At 46.5% G+C, this 23,088-nt stretch overlaps 1 protein-coding gene across 10 annotated transcripts in view; it reads right to left on the reverse strand.

Moving 5' to 3' along the window:
* Positions 1–370: 370 nt before the first annotated feature.
* GSE1 (Gse1 coiled-coil protein) overlaps positions 371–23,088 on the reverse strand; it is a 337,588-nt gene continuing 314,870 nt past the window's right edge. For 9 of the 10 annotated variants that reach the window (XM_073554894.1, XM_073554896.1, XM_073554898.1 and 6 more), the window contains 14 exons: positions 20,773–20,972; positions 10,019–10,197; positions 8,697–8,894; positions 8,437–8,619; positions 7,892–8,220; positions 7,452–7,779; positions 6,765–7,372; positions 5,666–5,778; positions 5,298–5,565; positions 4,885–4,998; positions 3,699–4,124; positions 3,224–3,511; positions 2,720–2,823; positions 371–1,305 (listed from right to left, as the gene is read on the reverse strand). In XM_073554894.1, coding sequence (XP_073410995.1) covers positions 1,171–1,305; positions 2,720–2,823; positions 3,224–3,511; positions 3,699–4,124; positions 4,885–4,998; positions 5,298–5,565; positions 5,666–5,778; positions 6,765–7,372; positions 7,452–7,779; positions 7,892–8,220; positions 8,437–8,619; positions 8,697–8,894; positions 10,019–10,197; positions 20,773–20,972 — 3,473 coding nt within the window. In that variant the 3' untranslated portion in view covers positions 371–1,170. The remainder of the gene's footprint in view (positions 1,306–2,719; positions 2,824–3,223; positions 3,512–3,698; positions 4,125–4,884; positions 4,999–5,297; positions 5,566–5,665; positions 5,779–6,764; positions 7,373–7,451; positions 7,780–7,891; positions 8,221–8,436; positions 8,620–8,696; positions 8,895–10,018; positions 10,198–20,772; positions 20,973–23,088) is intronic. The other variant, XM_073554895.1, reaches the window with a different exon arrangement.

Below are 23,088 nucleotides of genomic sequence, written 5' to 3' on the forward strand. Positions count from 1 at the left end.
TCAGAAAAAAAAAATAGCCATGTTGTTCTAATCCCGGACCAACCTTTAAATGGAGCTGCACGCTCCCCTGAACGAAGCGTGCATGTATATTGGAAAACTGGGCGTAATAACATAGCACTATGCCTGTAACACCCTCACGTCCCCAGAGGCTCCAATCTGTGCAGTAAATGACTCCATTCAGTGACAGGCGGCACATTCTGCATTTTTACCGTTTTAATTTTCTCTCCCCCCCCAAAAAAAAATAAATTCCACAATATAATCCTGTCCAGCAGCGGAACACAAACACAAAACTGCAATGAGACGGGGGGACAAATGGGGCTTATTATCCCCTCCCCGGGCTGAAAAGTAAAAAGGACGAAGAAGCGATAAATGGCAGGCTTTTCTCTTTATAACAATAATTAATGTAATAAAAACATACAAAACCCTTATTTTATTATGTACAGTAATGGGTGGGTGAAAGCACCTGCGTATGTCTCGTGTGTTGGGGGAGGGGTTGTAGCAGCTTCGCAATGATACCTCAACCATCCGGCAGCTAATCATTAACATAATAAAGGTACCTTTAATCAGACATCCAGGCGTAAGTGCATTCCTGCTGCAAGCGGCAAAGCTCCGCAGGGAAAAATTCAGGTGGACAAAAGTCCTTTTAAAATCTCAGGAAATTTATAATTTTTTTAGATCAATGTAAAGACACAATGTCCGTATCCTGGCAGAAAAATATCATAGGAGACGATTGTGGTGACATCAATGGTCCGTAAAGAAAGTGATAAATAAAAACCCGCACGTGGCAGCGACAGCACAATGGCGATGATGGAAGGAAGGCACCCACACTGGTACAGGGCAGACAGCAGGCGCTCCTCGGCAGCAGGGGGCGCACACGAGGATGTTCCCGCAGCTTCGCTATAAGTCAGGTCTGGATTTCTTCATTGCCGATCTCCCTTGATCCTTTGAGTCATGCATGGCACATTCATATATATATATATTTATTTTTTTTGTCTTTTATTTTTCTCCCCCATGATGTGCAGGAAGTAACAAAGTGGGTGGCTTTATTTTTTTTAATTTTTTTTTTTATCCTTTTTTGTTCCTCCCCGTGAAAAATATTAAATATCAAGATAATAAAATAGATATTTCTATACTGTACGTTCAGAGCTAGTGCAAGAGGGTGAGGGGGTGTCACCTGGGGTGGCCTCTGAAATAGCCCCTAGACCATGGCGAGGGGGGCAAAACAAGGCACTTTTTAAAGTGTTCAAGTTCAGCTTGTAACCTCTCCCTCTCAGAGGCCACTTTCTGCTTCTGGCTCATCAGGTCCTGTGCAGAAGAAAGGAAAAAAGCAAGAGTTACAGGGGGCGGAGAGACATCCCCTACCAGAGGGAAGAAAGCAGAAGTTACAGGGAGCGCAGAGAGCGGGAAGAAATCAAAAGTAACGACGACAGGAAGAGAGACATCCCATACCAAGAGGGAGGGGAGAAAGCAAAAGTAACAGGGAGCGGAGAGACATCCCATACTGAGAGGGGAGAAAGCAAAAGTTACAGGGAGCAGAGAGAGGGAAGAAAGCACAAAGTACACTGAGAGAAGAGACATCCCCTACTGAGAGAGGGAAGACAGCAAAAGTAACAACGGGAAGAGAGACATCCCATACAGAGAGAGGGGAGAAAGTAAAAGGGAGCGGAGACATCCCATACCGAGAGAGGGAAGAAGGCAAAAGCTACAGGGAGCAGAGAGACATCCCATATCGAGAGGGGAAGAAAGCAAAAGCTACAGGGAGCGGAGACACATCCCCTAACGAGAGAGGGGAGAAAGCAAAAGGTACAGGGAGTGGAGAGACATCCCATACTGAGAGAGAGAAGAAAGCAAAAGCTCTACAGGGAGAGGAGAGACCTCCTATACCAAGAGAGGGAAGAAAGCAAAAGCTATAGGGAGCAAAGAGACATCCCATACAGAGAGAGGGGAGAAAGCAAAAAGTACAGGGAGCAGAGAGACATCCCATACCAAGAGGGGGAAGAAAGCAAAAGCTACAGGGAAAGGATAGACATCCTATACAGATAGAGGGGAGAAAGCAAAAGCTACAGGGAGCGGAGAGACATCCCATACCGAGAAAGAGGGAAGAAAGCAAAAGCTACAGGGAGCGGAGAGACATCTTATACCGAGAAAGAGGGAAGAAAGCAAAAGCTACAGGAAGCGGAGAGACATCCCATACTGAGAGAGGGAAGAAAGCAAAAGCTATAGAGAGCAGAGAGATATCCCATACAGAGAGAGGGGAGAAAGCAAAAGGTACAGGGAGCGGAAAGACATCCCATACCAAGAGAGAGGGAAGAAAAAAGCTACAGGGAGCGGAGAGACCTCCTATACCGATAGAGGGAGGAGAAAGCCAAAACTACGGGGAAAGGAGAGCCATACCATACTGAGACGGAAAGGGGAGATGGCAAAAGCTGCAGGGAGCTGAAAGAAAGCTACGAGCGTAGAGACATTAGATCCGGCTGTAAGCCCCTTAGGGATCGGTTCAGCTCTGGTAACTTCTGCCCCGGGAGATGACCGAGACCGGGACGTCAGTAAATGCGACCTCCGGACCCTGTTCATCTTATTATATGAACGCCCCTTTCTGGCTCCATGTAAGAGCATGGGCCATCTCTGATTTCCTCCCTTATTACATGTGTATTTCTCCCCTTGGTCGTTCCCGCAGTCACAGCCTCCCCTGAGTGCAGGTGGCAGTGCGGTCACTTACCGCCATGCGGTGCGATATCTGCTCGGCCGTCAGTCTTAGGTTAAAATGCTGAGCTTCTAGTCGCTTGCACTGTGTCTCCAAAACTTGGCGTTCAAGGTTTTGTTCTGTAAAGTAATGACAGTAAATGAGACCCCCAGAAGATAAAGGGAATTATTACATGGGGAAATCCCCCTCCCCCCACACTGTCCTGAGTAATATCTGTCGCTGAGAAGCATGGTATCATTAGGGGATCTGAGCAGAGACCTCCAGACGGCTAGTACACAGGCATCCCATTGGGCCTGTTAGATCTCTGCGCTAATGATGGCCAGGTGCATAACGAGGGGCACCTTAATTAGGACCCGTGTGTGCAGCAGTTGCCTTGGCAACATACTGTCCAACGTGGCGGTGTGGGTACCCAGCCATTGACTACGCCTGGAAGGCAACATAATCACTGATTTTCTAATTTCTGCATCACTTTCATCATAATGATAAAATCTGCTTTTTGCTCCCATTATGACTGCCCACCTTCTATATGTCCTTGGTAAGCTTCAAATATTGCCTCGATTCCCTGCCATTTGGGTCTTGGTGGTTCATCCACTTCATCTTCCTCCTCCTCATCTTCATCAGATGTCTCTTCCCCTGAGGTTACGGCAGGATGCTGTGTCCCCCGCGGCACCCCCGGCTGCCCTAGGCCCTGCTGACCGTTTTGGTGTGGGGCCGGGGTCCGGCTGGACTTCTGCAGCTCCGGAATGTTATAATGGACGGAGGCATCGGGTTTGTGGTTCTGTTCGGCGCAGTTCATAGCAGACGCTCCTAGGGAGGGCATAAGACAGTGTTTTATACCCCAACGATCCCCAGCGCAGGGTCCAGACCTAATAAAATAGTCCATAGTAAATCTGCTCCGATATGTGCACAGTATACCAAGCAGCCATGTCTATATGGCCGGTGCCCTGATGTTTCTCCATCTACCCAGGTGGGGGCAGTATGGCCGCTGTCTTACCTTTGTGCTTCTGTAGAGCCTTCTGTGTGGACTGTAAAACAGATTCGTGGAACTGATGAGCAAATTCTTCGGCTATGAATGGCTCCCAGGACTTGCTCCTGCCATTCACGCTCTGAGACGGCTGCACGGGATGCTCTTTGGCTGGATGCCCTCGGACGAAGTTTAAGATGCTAGGGCTCTTTTTCGGCGGAGCTGCTGCCTCATTCTGCTTGACTTTTTCTGTGCTTACAACATTGGCTGAGGGAGTGGGTGCTGGACCTGGCAGTGGGGTCGTCCTTTCCAGGAGTTTTGGTGGCTCTGGACGAATAAGTTCTAGAGGCTTCACGGCTTCTGGTGCTGGGACGGCGGACGAGGTGGAGGGCACGGAAGCAGAGAAATCCGGCTGTGACGGGGCCTGAACGGCGGCCTGATTTTCAGAGGGTGCAGCTGGAAATAAAGGGGAAAGCACAGATCAGTAAGGGGGGGATTTTAATTCACTTTGATTTTTTTTTTTTTACTCGGCAACTGAGTAGGGAGAAGTCGAGGGCTGGTGTATACAAGAGGCATGAAGAAAATGGCAGAAATGCAAACACCATATCCAGAGGCACCAAGACCGGGAAGAACTGAGTGTGCACATTTACTAGTCTTTGTCTTGAAGCCATTACACTAAGCCTGCGTGCACACTGAGGTTTTCATCTGCTGGAAAAAATAAATGCTTTAAAGACTTTTCTTATTCACTTCCTTTTTTTTTTTTTTGTCCCACTTCAGATTGAAACATACCTGGTAGAAAAATAAGTGCCGGACATTTCTTTCCAGCAGATCCTGATTGAAAACTTTCCAAACTAAGGACTCTGTTTGTTCAAAAGGCAGCAAAAAAAAAACAATTTTTTTTTTTTTTTTTTTTTTGGAAAAAGCAAATGTTCCAAAACCTCTTGAGGAAATGATCCTGTGTACAGTGCAAAGAACATAAGACTGGTAAGTCCAGACATGAAGTACAGTACATGGCTGGTAGATACAGCGGCATGCTGCAAACATCATTTTTGGAACTTTCAGCCCCCAAAAAGGTGGATTTCAGCATTGTGAGTAATTTTACACGAGGCAGTGAAAGATCAGATGACTTGGGGTCCCAGTGCTGCTGCCCCTGACGGAGGCTACATGACAGTCCACCACCCTGGGTGTCATGGTATCATAATGCCTTGCGTCTTACCTGTGGGCGGAGGAGAGTTGCTCCGACATGAAGCCAGCGGTGGATTCTTCACCGCCTCAGGCGCTGCAATCTTCTGTTTCATTGCTTCCAGCATTTCAACCAGCTTCTCTTTGTCTGCCAAAATCAAGACAGAGGGATTTAGTCATGGGCGGATTACAACATCTCTCCTCTGTGCCGTCCAAGTACGAAGAACATGAAGTCTCAGACTCCTGTCATCTGCTGCTCAGGGAATTACAAGACCCCCAGCACAGGTTGCATCTGTCAGCAACGGAGCACTAAATAAAGCTAAGAATATAATCTCCATGTAGTGGGGGGCACCTTGCTAAAAGGCATTTCATGATTTGCACCCTTCACCTGTCGCACTGAAATGGAGAAACGAAGCTCAGACGCTCTCTAGCTAGATTCGTTCTCACCTCTCCTCTGCTCCACGCTCACGTGTGATAGATCAAAGAAGGTCAGGAACTTTTTCTTCTCTTCCAGATTGGGACTGTTGTTCAGCTCATCCGGACTGAACCTTGTAGACAGCGGGGAGTGTGGCGATGGCGTCTGTCTTTTGCTTTGGATCGGAGGCGATGGACTCCTCTCCCGCAACATTCGCCTTCTTTTCCGCCTCTTCTGTTGCAGGATCCGCTCCTTTTCTTTTTGGGTAGCGAGTCCAAAGATCTGAAGAAACTCCAGTTTCTGTAGATAGAGAAATAGGGGAAATAACGACTTATGTTAGTCACACTATGGTTCGACCTCAGAAATTGGAGTATAAGCTGCAAACGTAGCTGCTGCTCACCTCGGACGACGTATCCAGCTTCAGAGGTGGCTGCTCAGCGACTCGACGGAGATGTGCCTTCACTTCCTCCTCATCGCTCTCATCATAAGAATCATCAAGATCATAATAATAACCTGATGAAAGGAACAAGTCGTTCACCACATGTAGGAGGGGAGCTCTGGAAAATTTGTGCAGGAAATCTGAGCACAATAAAACGCTGTGCATTGCACGGCACAAAGCTATTAGACAGTCACTATGCCGAGACCTAGATGTGAGGACAGTGTGTGCGACCACAAGCTCTCCGCTCAAATGTAAAAGACTGAGCGTGTGCCACCACCAGTCCTCTGCTCATTAGATGAAAGAGACCGAGCATGTGCGGCCACGAACTCTCGGCTCACTAAGTGGAGGTGATTAAGCTTGTGTGTCCTCCGGACCTTGGCTCACTAAGCGGAGGTGACTGAGATAATGAGCCAAGGTCTGGAGGAAGCAAAGCGGAGATGATTGAGCTTGTGTGTCCGCCAGCCCTAGGCCCTCTAAGCGGAGGTGACTGAGCGTCTGTGTCCTCCAGCGCTAGGCTCTCTAAGCGAAGGTGACTGAGCTTGTGTGTCCTCTAGCCCTTGGCTCATTAGGCGGCCAAAACTGAGCTTGTGAGTCCTCCAGCCCTCAACTCACTAAGCAGAGGTAACTGAGCTTGTGTCCTCAAGCCATTGGCTCATTAGGCAGCCAAGACTGAACTTGTGTGTCCTCAGCAGACGTGACTGGGCTTGTGAGTCCTCGAGTCCTTGGCTCATTAGGCAGCCGAGACTGAGCTTGTGTGTCCTGCAGCCCTCAGCTCATTAGGCGAGGTGAGACAACTTGGGTAACTACTGCAAATAAAGCAGTAACGCAAATCAAGTTTGCATCTGCTCATTTATATCAAGAGGTGCTGATACATTCTGCATAATTTAGTGGTAATAAATTTAATTCTCTCAAGAGAAAACCGTGTTCAGGAGGACTAACGTGTGGCTATTTATCTAGTCCATCGTCTCGTCTATACATGGCACTCACTGATTGTTTGGTGACCTCGTCCTTGAGGAAATGTTTGCAGCAATCTGTATTCTGAATACGGACGGCAGCTTACCTTTTTCTCTGGCTTCTTTCCGCCTCCTCTCTTCAAGATCCAGCTTACTGACCAGCCTGCGATGTTGCTGTAGAAACTCATCGTATATGTACATGGGATCGCGAGTTCTGGTAGGGGGGTTCCTGTTTGACAAGCATGGCCGGTGTAGGAGCGTGGTCTCTGCCTTCTGGCCCGCCTGCTGGAGGGAACTTCGTTGCTGGTTTAGGAAGGACTGAGTCGACTTTTCAAGTTCAGCTAGAAAAGGGGCATGCGAGTACCCAGAGTGCTCCAGAGAGGATTCCCGGATGGGCTGGTATTTTTCCGACTGTTCTTTTCTCCGGGGAAAATCTTCCTCCTCTAGCTGCTGCTTCTCAAAGCTGTACGGACGCTCCACCTTGATTGTGGGTAACGTTTGTCGGCTATGTTCATAAATAGTGGAAGTGTGATTAAGGATAGAAGCCGGTTCCTGGCTACGGCGTGAGTCTGACGGAGTGTCCATGAGCGACACAGGGTTCCAAAGTGAGGCGGGGCCAGACTGCTGCTGGGGTTTGGGTGAAATGAGGGGTGGTGGACCTCCGAAATGCTGCAGTGGCTCCCGAATAGTTCCCTCGTGACGAATGGGCAGGACTCTAAACAGTAAAAATAAATAAAATTGTACGAAACTAATAGAATCATGCACCCGTGCAATCCACAGCACCGATGACTGACCTGAGGTTTTCTGGCCTCGCCTCTGCCTCCGGTGGTCCAATGGGACGCCCACTAGCGTCCAGCTGCTGTTCCAGCACTTGCTGCCGAAATTCCGATACCTGGTACTGCCGATCTTCCTTCTCCTGCCGGAGACGCCTTTGCCGGGCTAACCATTTCTCCTCTTCCTGCGTCCTCTGAGCCAAGAGCGTAGCTGCTGCAGCGCTGCTTGTTGGAGGGAACACAGTATGGCTGGAGATCAGGCTCGGCACAGAATGGTGCGTGGTAGGCGGTTGATGCATTTGGTGTTGGACTGGCTTTGGAGTCTGTACAGATGTTTCTTTCAGCTTTTCTGTAAGGATAGACAAACTGTCAGCCATAAAATAAGACGATATCAAAGAGGCAGGTGGTCAGGCCTATGCGGTATGTCGATTCATGTCTAACACCGGACAAGTAACACTCACCAGGTCGGGTTGGTGCAGGCGGTTCTGTAGGCTTTACCCGTTCTTCTTGGTGTATTCGGAGGGGGTGCACTTCTGTTTCTGCTAGATATTGGCTCTCGAGGCTCTTCAGGAGGCTGGCCTCCTTCTCTCGTGTGCGCTCTCTTTGCCGCTCGAGTTCTCGCTCCCGTTCTCGCTCCCGTTCTCGCTCCTTCTCTCTTTCCATCTCTTTCTTTTCCCGTTCTCTCTCCCTCTCGCGTTCTTTCTCTCGCTCACGGTCAGCTTCTCTTTCTTTTTCTCGCTCCCGCTCTCTTTCCCTTTCGCGCAGCCTCAGCTCTTCATCCATTTGTAGTCTACAGACGCAAAAATCCAATGAGAAAAGGGGTAATTTACTAGAAAGCTCATGTACAGATTGTAGTATTTTAAGACAATACTGGGGTCAGCATTGTCTGATCCAACAGATGAATTACACCTAATGCAGAAGAGATGATGAAAAGAGGAGAGAAGATGGGAAATTCCCCATCCATAATCTGCGATTAATGTACGGAGCACCCTCGGCTCCAGCTTACCTCTCTGCCGTGAGGCGCTCAGATTGCAGCGCAGACAGCGACGAATGAGCAAGATCTGCAGGGTACCGGACTCCGGACAAGTGCAGGTGCATGGCTGAAGGGTGAAGAGGTGGGAGTGATCCCGGACTATGAAGGGGGTAGAACGGGGACCTCAGTGCAGATAAACAGTAGGAATCGTCCATCCTGCAAGGACACAACAAGGAGGTAAACACTGCTCATGATCTCCAAGCCGCTCTGCAACCACTGGCAAACATGCTGACCTGAACGCGGGGTGAGTGAAGGTATGGTGCGCCAGGTAGCTGTTGTGATAATACGCTGCAGCCGCGGTGGGGTCCAGTCCGATGTGGGACAGTGAGGGCATGCGGAGGTCCTCGGCCGTGGGGTATGGACGGAAGCTTCGTAAATATTCCTCAGTGACCGCACTCGGAGGGACCACGTGATGGACAGGACGCTGCAGGCTGGAAGAAAAAAAAAAGAAGAAACTATTGCAAAAGTTGCAATCAAGCGGCACTGAGAAAACAAGGCTGTCCACCTGTGCTCATCATTTACATGAGGACTGGTGCACAGCCAGGCGGGTCACCTCCAGATGTATCAGGAGACAAATTAAAGCCGGGGTCTCAAGCTCGGCTTTGGTAAATGCTACACACAAACATAACTTGATACTAAGGGGCCACATTCCTTGTGGGACAGATGACGTTTTCAGTGATACCAGGCTTTTTCCATCAAACTTTTTATAGCGTTTCTTGTGTCAGTAGAATGATAATGCTACATTATTGTTAGTGTTCAACTTATCAGCCGTGGCACAGTTTTATAGATTGGATGCTGCAATACTTAGGCTATGTGCCCACGTTGCAGAAATGCTGCGGGAATTCTGGGGGCCATCAGAAGGTGAGTATATCACTATTTTATATTTTAATTCTATTTTTTACAGGAAAATGGTACCCAGGGCATGGAGGAGAGTCTCCTCTCCTCCAGACCATGGGTACCATCCGCACATGAAGCGCTCACTTTACGCATGGTGGGCACAGCCACATCTGTAAAGTGAGCTTTTCAATGCAATCCTATGGCTGCGGAATCGCCGTGATTCCGCAAAATTAATTCCACAGCGGTAAAATCCGCAGCATGGGCGCAGCAACTGTGGAATTCCATAGGATTGCATGGGATGCGTTTTTAAGCGTTTCCGCTGCAGCAAAAACGCTTAAACGCAACGTGGGCACACCGCCTAAGTGGGTTTTTTTTCTGTTTTAACAGTTTTTAGTAGCAAGTCCTTTTTCTGTTATTATTTTGTACTTTTTTTTCCCATTTCTTCATCCCTACACATTTACTGATTTCTGATCTAATAGCAATATGCAAAACTTCTGTACTGCGAGATACTAGATCTGTTAGTTTTATACTAACAGTATGCCTATTCGTACACAACGTGCTCTCTGATGCCCCGAAGATGTCTCAGGAGCTCCAGTGCCGCAGATGACAGCCTCCGGGGCCACTTGTGGCCCCATGTGTGAGACCCTAGATTAGAGCAATAATGCCTTAAAAATAATAAGCCATGCTGGCTGCCTAGTGTGCACACTCGGTCACTCACTTTAAGGGTTGGAAGCGGGAATCCGGCACGACAGAACTTGGCGGGATGGCAAAGGCATATGCGCTCCCCAGCAGGTGTGAGGGTACCGCAGGGGTGCCAGTCTTCTCAGAGGGCAGCTGTGATTCTGCAAGCAGTCGCTCTCTGCTGATACTGTTAGCCCGAGAGGAGTTGTCAGACTGCTGTAGAGAAGAGAAAACATGTTAGTTGCACCAAAGAAAAGGTCCAGAATTCTGCAAATCCTGCGTCATCCGATGGCTCAGTGAAGGATGATGGCACTGCAGGAACTGAGTTTATGATTTATAGAATTGAAATAATAGCAAATGCAGAAATTATCTTCAAAACCTGAAGAGGAGATAGAGGTCACACGGAAAAATCATGGATTATATTACACTCCAGAGCTGCACTCACTATTCTGCTGGTGCAGTCACTGTGTACATACATTACATTACTGATCCTGAGTTACATCCTGTATTATACTCCAGAGCTGCACTCACTATTCTGCTGCTGCAGTCACTGTGTACATAATTACATTACTGATCCTGAGTTACATCCTGTATTATACCCCAGAGCTGCACTCACTATTCTGCTGGTGCAGTCACTGTGTACATCCATTACATTACTGATCCTGAGTTACCTCCTGTATTCTACTCCAGAGCTGCGCTCACTATTCTGCTGGTGCAGTCACTGTGTACATACATTACATTACTGATCCTGAGATACATCCTGTATTATACTCCAGAGCTGCGCTCACTATTCTGCTGGTGCAGCCACTGTGTACATACATTACATTACTGATCCTGAGTTACCTCCTGTATTATACTCCAGAGCTGCACTCACTATTCTGCTGGTGCAGTCACTGTGTACATACATTACATTACTGATCCTGAGTTACATCCTGTATTATACTCCAGAGCTGCACTCACTATTCAGCTGGTGCAGTCACTGTATACATACATTACTGATCCTGAGTTACCTCCTGTATTATACCCCAGAGCTGCACTCACTATTCTGCTGGTGCAGTCACTGTGTACATACATTACATTACTGATCCTGAGTTACCTCCTGTATTATACCCCAGAGCTGCACTCACTATTCTGCTGGTGCAGTCACTGTGTACATACATTTCATTACTGATCCTGAGTTACATCCTGTATTATACCCCAGAGCTGCACTCACTATTCTGCTGGTGCAGTCACTGTGTACATACATTACATTACTGATCCTGAGTTACATCCTGTATTATACCCCAGAGCTGCACTCACTATTCTGCTGGTGCAGTCACTGTGTACATACATTACATTACTGATCCTGAGTTACATCCTGTATTATACTCCAGAGCTGCACTCACTATTCTGCTGGTGCAGTCACTGTGTACATACATTACATTACTGATCCTGAGTTACATCCTGTATTATACTCCAGAGCTGCACTCACTATTCTGCTGGTGCAGTCACTGTGTACATACATTACTGATCCTGAGTTACTTTTCCAAACATTTTATTATTATATTATAATGATAACATAGTAGGCTCATTGTCTGCATAATGTGGGGGGGGGGGAGGGAAGGGATGGAGGAAAGAGGAAACAAATCAGAGAACTTTGGTTCATGGTCAATATCATGTTCAAAGAGTAACATAAGAACAATAATACAAACAATTAGTTCAAGTGAGTAATTGGCACATTATATGATATACAATACACAATACCAAAATCTGGCTTTTAATTAAAGGGCAGTTTCCTATGTAATGGGTGTAGGAAAGATGTGATCCCACTTAGACCATTTGGTATAAAACTTTGAAAAATGATCATTAGCCAGAGCGAATTTACGTTCGTATGCTCGGTGTTGAGCCGTGATATCTATGATGTGTTGAAGACTAGGAAGTGTATGACTCTTCCAATGATGCGCAATAGTGTTTTTTACAACTAACCATAAATGTACAATTAACGTTTTGACTTCTAAGTCCAGACTATCCAGCTCTAGAGAGAGTAATGCCGACTGTGGAGAGAGAACGAAGGTTTTACCATATATTTTGTGTATAACAGAGGAGACCTGCGACTACAGGGATTGGGTCACAGGGCAACCCCAGAACATGTGTAACAAGTCACCTCTTTTGCCGCAGTTTCTCCAGAAAAGTGGTGACCTGTCGGGATCGAAATGAGCCAAACGAACCGGCGTAAAGTACCATCTGGAGAGCACCTTAAAATAGGTTTCCTGTAAAGTCATGGAAAGGGTCGAGAGGCATAGGATATGGACAATGCATCTTCCCAACTTTCTGCTGAAAAGGATGCCTCGACGTCTTTCTCCCATGTTAGCATATATGAATCTTTTGTGAGAGAGGAGTCCTGGTTAAAACTGTCATATATGAACTTGTGGCTCCAGAATATTGTGTGGCCTACATTACTCAGGATTTTAACAGAAGGTTCCGAAAATATCCGTCTTTTCTGTAAGAAATCTAAGATAGTGTCCTTTAATATTTGATATTCCATAAACATAGACCAAGGTACTTTGTATTTGGATTTTAAGTCACTAAAAGGTGACATTTTTCTGCCGTCGGAGATGTCCCCCAGTTTAATTCCAAATTCAGACCACCTTACAGGGAGATCTAGTTTCATTATTGAGTATACTAGTGTGAGAGGTAAGGTTTTCAGGATTATCTTTTTAGCGGTTCCTCTCTTTGGAGTGGAGAGTTTCTTCCAAGCCAAAAAGATTGGATGTGCTGTACAGTCAAATGTACGGTTAAAGATGGTGTTTGAGATAATGACCCTTGGATGCTTGTTATTATTAAGCTCAATCTCTAAAGGCCCTTTTACATTTAGCGATGCACCAGCGATCCAACCAGCGATCCGACCCGGTCAGGATCGCTGGTGCATCGCTAAATGATCGCTAGTGAGCTTTCATACAGAAAGATCTCACAGCGATGCAGCAGCGACGCAGCGCACGATACTTACCATTCACACACAGCGATCCTGCGTCCTCCCGCCCGCGTCCAGCGTCGCTCGTCGTCACAGCAGGAAGTCTCAGCAGGAAGCGCCCGACGAGAAATGGAGCCGGACATTCTCGCGCGATCAGCGATGGACAGCGGGGGAGCCGGTCGTTGGTAAGTATCACACATAGCGATATCGCTAGCAATATCGCTATAACGTCACAAAACCAGTGACGTTTTAGCGATATTGCTAGCGATATCGCTTAGTGTAAAACCCCCTTAAGTCCAACCATGCTGGTGGATTTTCTTGATTGAACCATGGAGAATTTTGTTTTAATAGTGTTGTATGGTAGTGAGCTGAAATACTCGGTATTCCCATTCCTCCATTCAGTTTCTTTTTATACAAGGCTTTATTAGATGTCCTTGGTTTTATGTTTAGCCAAATAAAATTATTTAGTATAGTTTGGAGATTTGTCAATTGAATAGTTGGAAACGGGAGGGGTAAGCACCTCAGGACGTACAGTACCTTCGGGAGTGTAAATATTTTGACCGTGAAATTCCTACCCCACCATGATAGGTCCCGGTCTCTAAAAATAGAGCAGTCTTTTTCAACGACTTCCGTTAATCTTTTTATATTGTCTTGTGCTGTATCACTTTGGTTTTTATTGAAAATTATTCCCAGGTATTCAATATTTTTAGTTTGCCAATTGAGGGATGAGATAGATTTAATTGAATTTATTTGTTGGTTGCTAAGGTTCAGGGGGAGAATGTTGGATTTGCTTTCGTTAATTTTGAAATTGGAGCAGGCCGAAAATGTTTTCAATTCCTCTAAGGCTTCTGGAATAGAATTATCAGGGTCCGTGAGGGTCAGAATAACGTCGTCAGCAATTTTTTGTTACCAGCCCTTTTATCTTATGGTTTTGCCTGATGTGTTCGGCCATTGGCTCCATCGCTAAAATAAACAAAAGGGGGGATAATGGGCAGCCTTGTCTGGTGCCATTTGTGATTGGAAAGACATCAGAAACAATCTTAGCTATTGGGTTTGAGTACAAGGCCATTATTGAGGTAATTAAATTATTGTTAAAACCGAATTTATGTAAGGTTTGTTCAAGGAAGACCCATCATCCCAGGCGGTCAAAGGCCTTTTCCGCATCCAAAGAAATAAAGGCCATAGGAGTTTTTGTAAGAGCAACCATTCTCAATGAATTGATGACCCTTCTCGTAGCATCTGGTGGTTGTCTTCCCCTAACAAACCCCATCTGATCGTTTCCAATTAGGGAGGGCAAAATTGTACTCCGTCTGCTAGCAATTATTTTCAAATATATTTTTAGGTCCGTATTTATTAAAGAAATGGGCCTATAACTACATACTTTTTCCGGATCGCCTTTTGGCTTTGGAATGAGTGTTATTGACGCTTCCAGCATTTCTGTTGGAAATGAACCATGTTTTGCTGCCCAATTGAAGGTATCTGCTAGATGAGGGGAGAGTATATTGTTAAATGCTTTGTAATAAGCATTCCCGAAGCCATCAGGACCCGGTGATTTTAGTAGGGGGAAGTCGTTTTATGGTGTCTTCAATCTCATTTTTAGAGAATGGGGAAGTTAGGAAATTGAGGTCATCTGGCGAAAGAGTTGGGAGGTTGATTGATGCTAAATATGACTCAATATCCGTCTTTGATGGTTGGGGATGTTGTGGGTTTAATTTTAGATTATAAAACCTATAAAAGATTATCTACTAAAATAGATTATTCTTTTTTTTTAATGCGAATTGTCATGTACCTTGTTGCTTTATTGAGGGAAGTATAGTATTTATAACGTGAAGATTTGATGGCAGCATCATATGAAGAGAAGAGTAGATTTCTAAGACGTTGTCGGAGGTTTAGTAGCTCTGTCTGTATGAAGGTAAAGGGTGATAGGAGTTTTAATTGAGCTTTTTCCTTGTCTCTAATTATGTCCTATATTTCTTTAACCTTGGTTCTATTTTCTTTTTTTTTCTTTGGATGATATGCCGATAATCACTCCTCTGAGGACTGCCTTATGGGCACACCATCTTGTGAATGAGGTGGTGGAGTCAGGGCCATTTTCCTTAAAATAATTCTTTATGGACTTTTCGATAGAATTTTTATGGATAGGATCGTGAATTAAATTGTAATTGCATTTCCATAATTGTCTATTGTTCAGTAGGGGACCTAACGTTAGTTCTCCTGTGACTGGAGCATGGTCGGATATTGATCTATCTCCTATAGTTACCTTGTTAAACTTTTGAAGAGGAAAAAATGTCAGCGATTATCAGATCTATCCTTGAGGCAGTCTGGTGGACATCTGAAAAATAAGTGAACTCTATTGACGAGGTGTTTATGCCCCTGAATACGTCATAGAGCTCATTTCTGAAAAGCCAGTCGTTCAAGTTCCAGGCTTCAGTTCTTGTTTGCGAGGAGGAGTCCACCAGCCTGTCGGGGACCACATTGAAGTCTCCTAGCATCAGTAGCACACCTTTTCTCACCAAAGACAGTTTTCTCTGCAACTTATTGAGGAACCTAATTTGTTGACAGTTCGGGGCGTAAATATTTACTATGGTGGATAACTGGTCATTTATATTACATACCAGGATGTGGTATCTGCCCATGTCGTCTTTATACTCCTTTAGGAATTCAAATGGGACCGCATTTTTAATAATTGTAAGGACTCCTGCCTTCTTCTTCTTCTTGTTATTAGATTCATATATATGGGGGAACCCATTGTCGTGAAAATATGGATGGTTACCGTCCAGAAACTTCGTCTCCTGGACGCAAATAATGTCAGCCTTTGACTTCTTAAGCTCTCTCCAGAGTTGGAACCTCTTATGGGGGCTATTTAGCCCTCTTACATTGTACATGATAAGTTTGATACTCATCTACACAGCTATCACAAGTATGTGACAAAGATATCAGCCAGATAGCTGAGTATCAAAGTGTCGATATGACCAATCGCTCAAGAACTTGTCCTGTAGGAAATTTAATAACCTTAATAAACAACAACCAACTTCAAGCACGGAGTGCACCAAACAGTATACTTATAGCATAAACAATGAATTTAGGTGCCTACAGTACTGGAGTCTCGAACCAGAAGAACTGTGTAAAGCTCTCCAATAGGTGCCTTGCTCAAAAGAAAGGTACTTCTAACCTAATGGGGGTATAATACGTGGTTGGGAATTTTTGGGTAGAACCTCATTGTTGAGGTAAAGCAAGCCAGGTGAGCTTGATGTAAGCAAAACCTATGTAAGTGAGTAAACTATTCATCTATTGTCCCTGGAGTGGGAAGGCTGAGTTACATCCTGTATTATACCCCAGAGCTGCACTCACTATTCTGCTGGTGCAGTCACTGTGTACATCCATTACATTACTGATCCTGAGTTACATCCTGTATTATACCCCAGAGCTGCACTCACTATTCTGCTGGTGCAGTCACTGTGTACATACATTACATTACTGATCCTGAGTTACATCCTGTATTATACTCCAGAGCTGCACTCACTATTCTGCTGGTGCAGTCACTGTGTACATCCATTACATTACTGATCCTGAGTTACATCCTGTATTATACCCCAGAGCTGCACTCACTATTCTGCTGGTGCAGTCACTGTGTACATACATTACATTACTGATCCTGAGTTACATCCTATATTATACCCCAGAGCTGCACTCCCTATTCTGCTGGTGCAGTCACTGTGTACACACATTACTGATCCTGAGTTACATCCTGTATTATACCCCAGAGCTGCACTCACTATTCTGCTGGTGCAGTCACTGTGTACATAGATTACATTACTGATCCTGAGTTATATCCTGTATTATACTCCAGAACTGCACTCACTATTCTACTGGTGCAGTCACTGTGTACATACATTACATTACTGATCCTGAGTTACATCCTGTATTATACTCCAGAGCTGCACTCACTATTCTGCTGGTGCAGTCACTGTGTACATACATTACTGATCCTGAGTTACATCCTGTATTATACCCCAGAGCTGCACTCACTATTCTGCTGGTGCTGTCACTGTGTACATACATTACTGATCCTGAGTTACCTCCTGTATTATACCCCAGAGCTGCACTCACTATTCTGCTGGTGCAGTCACTGTGTACATACATTACATTACTGATCCTGAGTTACACCCTGTATTATACCCAGAGCTGCACTCACTATTCTGCTGGTGCAGTCACTATGTACACACATTACATTACTGATCCTAAGTTACCTCCTGTATTATACCCCAGAGCTGCACTCACTATTCTGCTGGGGCAGTCACTGTGTACATACATTACATTACTGATCCTGAGTTACACCCTGTATTATACTCCAGAGCTGCACTGACTATTCTGCTGGTGCAGTCACTGTGTACATACATTACATTACTGATCCTGAGTTACCTCCTGTATCATACCCCAGAGCTGCACTCACTATTCTGCTGGTGCAGTCACTGTGTACATACATTACTGATCCTGAGTTACCTCCTGTATCATACCCCAGAGCTGCACTCACTATTCTGCTGGTGCAGTCACTGTGTACATACATTACTGATCCTGAGTTACCTCCTGTATTATACTCCAGAGCTGCACTCACTATTGTGCTGGTGTAGTCACTGTGTACATACATTACATTACTGATCCTGAGTTACATCCTGTATTATACCCCAGAGCTGCACTCACTATTCTGCTGGTGCAGTCACTGTGTACATACATTACTGATCCTGAGTTACATCCTGTATTATACCCCAGAGCTGCACTCACTATTCTGCTGGTGCAGTCACTGTGTACATACATTACTGATCCTGAGTTACATCCTGTATTATACCCCAGAGCTGCACTCCCTATTCTGCTGGTGCAGTCACTGTGTACATACATTACTGATCCTGAGTTACCTCCTGTATTATACCCCAGAGCTGCACTCACTATTCTGCTGGTGCAGTCACTGTGTACATACATTACTGATCCTGAGTTACATCCTGTATTATACCCCAGAGCTGCACTCCCTATTCTGCTGGTGCAGTCACTGTGTACATACATTACTGATCCTGAGTTACCTCCTGTATTATACTCCAGAGCTGCACTCACTATTCTGCTGGTGCAGTCACTGTGTACATACATTACATTACTGATCCTGAGTTACATCCTGTATTATACTCCAGAGCTGCACTCCCTATTCTGCTGGTGCAGTCACTGTGTACATACATTACTGATCCTGAGTTACATCCTGTATTATACCCCAGAGCTGCACTCACTATTCTGCTGGTGCAGTCACTGTGTACATACATTACATTACTGATCCTGAGTTACCTCCTGTATTATACTCCAGAGCTGCACTCACTATTCTGCTGGTGCAGTCACTGTGTACATACATTACTGATCCTGAGTTACATCCTGTATTATACCCCAGAGCTGCACTCCCTATTCTGCTGGTGCAGTCACTGTGTACATACATTACTGATCCTGAGTTACCTCCTGTATTATACTCCAGAGCTGCACTCACTATTCTGCTGGTGCAGTCACTGTGTACATACATTACTGATCCTGAGTTACCTCCTGTATTATACTCCAGAGCTGCACTCACTATTCTGCTGGTGCAGTCACTGTGTACATACATTACTGATCCTGAGTTACCTCCTGTATTATACTCCAGAGCTGCACTCATTATTCTGCTGGTGCAGACACTGTGTACATACACTACATTACTGATCCTGAGTTACATCCTGTATTATACCCCAGAGCTGCACTCACTATTCTGCTGGTGCAGTCACTGTGTACATACATTACATTACTGATCCTGAGTTACCTCCTGTATTATACCCCAGAGCTGCACTCACTATTCTGCTGGTGCAGACACTGTGTACATACACTACATTACTGATCCTGAGTTACATCCTGTATTATACCCCAGAGCTGCACTCACTATTCTGCTGGTGCAGTCACTGTGTACATACATTACATTACTGATCCTGAGTTACCTCCTGTATTATACCCCAGAGCTGCACTCACTATTCTGCTGGTGCAGACACTGTGTACATACATTACATTACTGATCCTGAGTTACATCCTGTATTATACTCCAGAGCTGCACTCACTATTCTGCTGGTGCAGTCACTGTGTACATACATTACATTACTGATCCTGAGTTACATCCTGTATTATACTCCAGAGCTGCACTCACTATTCTGCAGTAAACATGACATTTTCCAGAATATAAATTATTACAGCAAGCTCTGTGCAGACAGTGAACAAGCAGGGATCCTGTGATGCGGACAAAGACTGAAGGGGCCCCTGTGCAAGAAAAATATATAGACCATTTGCAGCCCCGTGGCTCCTCATAATGCACAATTCCATCTGATTTGGAGCTGGTTGTGGCCCTCTGACTTCTTGGCCCCTGAGCAGCTGCACAGTTTGCAGCAGTGGCCTGTCCACCCTGACACATTATATATATAATTATACATATTGTAACAGGAGCTGTAACAAAATCCAGAAAAAAAAAGCAGATTGGTTTCATTTGTGTTGCAATTCAGCACGTTGCATACAGTGTTGCAGAGCTAAAGGCTAACCCCAGTCAGAGCTCTCTAGGGCCCCTTTAGAAGGATGGATAGTCTGTAATGGGCCGGGGAAGGAGGCGGCAGCACAGCAGACATCCGCGTGTTTGCTGATGTGGTGAAAATGCTGCAAAATGTCAGAGTAAGAGGAGCGTGACAGTGATGGTACAGAGTGCTGACTGCCATCCTGGGCCGCATCATCCGCATCGTACCTTGCCTCCCTGCATTCCCAGCTACGCAGACACATCTGCTGCTGGAGGAAATGAGAGATGTAATTGTGCTTTCACAGGTCAAGTGTCTGCATCTGCAAACAAAATAATACTGACAAAACGTACCGCAGCCGCCATACGGCTACCGTGCGGGGCAGCACAAGTGCGCTAACAGCCGCAGTGAACAAACCGGAGCCTACAACAAAAAATTATTTAGTAAGCGTCAAGAAGTAGGGTTCATTGAGCCGCAGAGAGCGATACGGACTCCTTGGGAATTCATCCTTTCCTCTACCAAACACATCAGCCATAATTAATTGAAAGTGATGGGGCCCCGTTGATTGGAATTCTTAATGAGCAGCAACATCTGTTCACGTTCCAGGCCCTTGTGTGCTCCGATCTCTGTGCTCCCTGCCCCCTCCTTACACCCTGCTGGTTGAGTGCGCAGCCTCCTCTGAACTGTGCCTGCCCCAGGTCATCCGGCACTGCGGAGGGGTCAGGGAGACATGATAACAGCCATGTGGGGGCGGTGTGACCTGGGCACACCTAGGCACGGCGCAGCCCACCCGCCAGCGCACTGTGCGCATGGATTCATTGATGCTTCCAAGGGTTGTAAGAGGCAGCGGCATCAAAGACTGCAGAAGAATATGTGCAGCAGCGGAATCAACATTTACATCAAAAGAGTAAAAAAAAAAAAAAAAATAGTTCTTTCAAGTCAGTCGCTTTTGTTTTTGTAGATATTGTCCTCTAATCCGCAGACAAGCTAAATCCGGGATAGAGTTCAGGTGGTGTGCACCACAGTAAATGGAGGCCATGGTCGGCTGCAGGAGGATTATATCCGTACAGAGATGACCGATCTCTTGTCTCGACCTCTGTTCACATGTGGTTATAATGATTAGATGTGATCACTGCGCACCGCCATTATAAGCCCACAGAACAGCTCCAGCTCACAGGCCGTGCACCCAGCCAGCCGTCTGTGGCCCCCACACGTGGGTTTGGATGCCTCAAGTATCACAGGTTCCGCACCCTCAGAAGGAAACATGTTATATAGTGGGGATGAGATTACCTGGCGCGCTTCGCTCCTCCACACTCCGTTCACTGTTTTGGTTGGTGCAATGGTCACCACAGGTGGCGTGTTGGGCACACTATGGCCTGCTGGGGGCACTATGATGGGCCCCATCGGACCCCTCTTTGGCGTGCTGGCAGGAGAACTGTGATTTGTAGCTGGGGATGAAACAGGGGAAGACTCGCTGCTTATTGATGATCCTGCAACAGACAAAAAAGGAAACGGATATTTTATCTCTTATGAGCAACTGCAAGGAGACTAACCAAGTTTTGGTTAAGTTCAAACAACTTCCCCAATGATTCTACATATTGTAAATAACAAACGTCGGTGCATCACCACGCCACGTGTTCACGGACACAATTGTCTGCATACTGATCTCCCACCACCAGGCTGTGGCCTAGTGACCCCGTATCTGTGTAGCGTCTTGTCAGTCACAGTCCTGCCACAAGGATGTCCTGTCCACATCACAGTATGTGAAGGTACAACATGTAGAATATACATGAACACTCAATACAGAATGGCCAAAAATTGTCTGCAGTCTCCGTGTAATCTTGTCTCCAGAGTTGAGAGGAGGAAATGATGGCTCTGGACGCGTGGGCTACCGGATGATTACTAGCTGATTGTCGAGCACAGATTTTCTGGCTTGTGGGAAGAGTGGAGAGGTTATAGCACGCTGAGATGTCCCATGCAGTTACTGTAAACGGATCGTGGGCCGGGAGCGAGGAGACGTGTAATGAGAAGAAAGCCGAGCAGCCGGAGATTTATTTATCTTGCTTCCGAGAGGTAGACACTCGTCCTACACAGCGATGTAGGTGGCCACGAACAGATGAGTGTCCTAGTCCTCATGTGCCACTACATGAGATCAGAGATGAACGCCAGTCACAACAATCGGGAGACAGTTAGCAACGATCCACCATTCTAGATAACCAATGACGGAACACCATCATGTGGGAGACAGGTCCACCGTGAGCGATGGGAGCAGCCAGTATGGACGAACACGACCGATTACCAGAGGATTGTGTGACCCACTTCTGTCTAAGCTGCGTGGCCTCTTTATGTAAAGTGATTGTCTCATATGAAGGCAGCCAGAAAGGGTGCTCTCCTAATTGTCATACCCGCTGATATCGTAGGAACTGTTCACTAGAGAACTACTCGTGATCACCCATTGACTTTAAAGAGAAGATTGTCATACCTGTTCGGACATATTTACTCACATAGGTGTATGCCACCGAAAAGACTGTAGAATAGTGGGAAGGGAAACAAGAAAAGGGTGAATAATAAAGTGTAACCTTTAATTATAATGTGGCTTACTAAAAGATTTTCATCTATTGAATGTATAAAAGGCCACAGCTATAAGGTATGTATTCATAGTCGTGACCCACTAGATCCCGATAATATGGGTCACGATAATTATTTTCATAACAAATTATTGTCCAAAGTATATTTACATCAGGAATTCTCAGTCAGTAAGCGGCAATATTGTGAAGCAATTATTTGAGGGGAGGGATTGGCAGGATGTTCAGTGATTTTTGGGTCAGGTCAGGAGGGGTCTGGAGAAGAGAATTGAGGGGAGACAGAAGGGGTAGGGACCTGGAGAAAACGACCGAGCGGCGAGGATTGGCCTGGGGAAGACGACCGAGCGGCGAGGGTTGGCCTGGGGAAGACGACCGAGCGGCGAGGGTTGGCCTGGGGAAGACGACCGAGCGGCGAGGGTTGGCCTGGGGAAGACGACCGAGCGGCGAGGGTTGGCCTGGGGAAGACGACCGAGCGGCGAGGGTTGGCCTGGGGAAGACGACCGAGCGGCGAGGGTTGGCCTGGGGAAGACGACCGAGCGGCGAGGGTTGGCCTGGGGAAGACGACCGAGCGGCGAGGGTTGGCCTGGGGAAGACGACCGAGCGGCGAGGGTTGGCCTGGGGAAGACGACCGAGCGGCGAGGGTTGGCCTGGGGAAGACGACCGAGCGGCGAGGGTTGGCCTGGGGAAGACGACCGAGCGGCGAGGGTTGGCCTGGGGAAGACGACAGAGCGGCGAGGGTTGGCCTGGGGAAGACGACCGAGCGGCGAGGGTTGGCCTGGGGAAGACGACCGAGCGGCGAGGGTTGGCCTGGCAGAGTGGAGTGGTCTAGACAGACAAGTTTTCTGGAAGGGAGGGGGTATTGTGTAGAGGAAGTCTGGAGGAAGGGGTGGCTGGGAGGAGAGGGGAGGGTATCTAGAGACTCCAGTCTGGAAATATGGGGTGGAGAGGATAGAGAGAGTGGGTCTGGAGAAGTATTATGCACCTGTAGGAGGAGTTGGGAGTGATTAGCTTTGTGGGCCAC

Source organism: Dendrobates tinctorius, unplaced genomic scaffold, assembly GCF_039654945.1.
Source record: "Dendrobates tinctorius isolate UK_male_01 unplaced genomic scaffold, ASM3965494v1 ptg000214l, whole genome shotgun sequence".
Classification (NCBI taxonomy): Eukaryota; Metazoa; Chordata; class Amphibia; order Anura; family Dendrobatidae; genus Dendrobates; species Dendrobates tinctorius.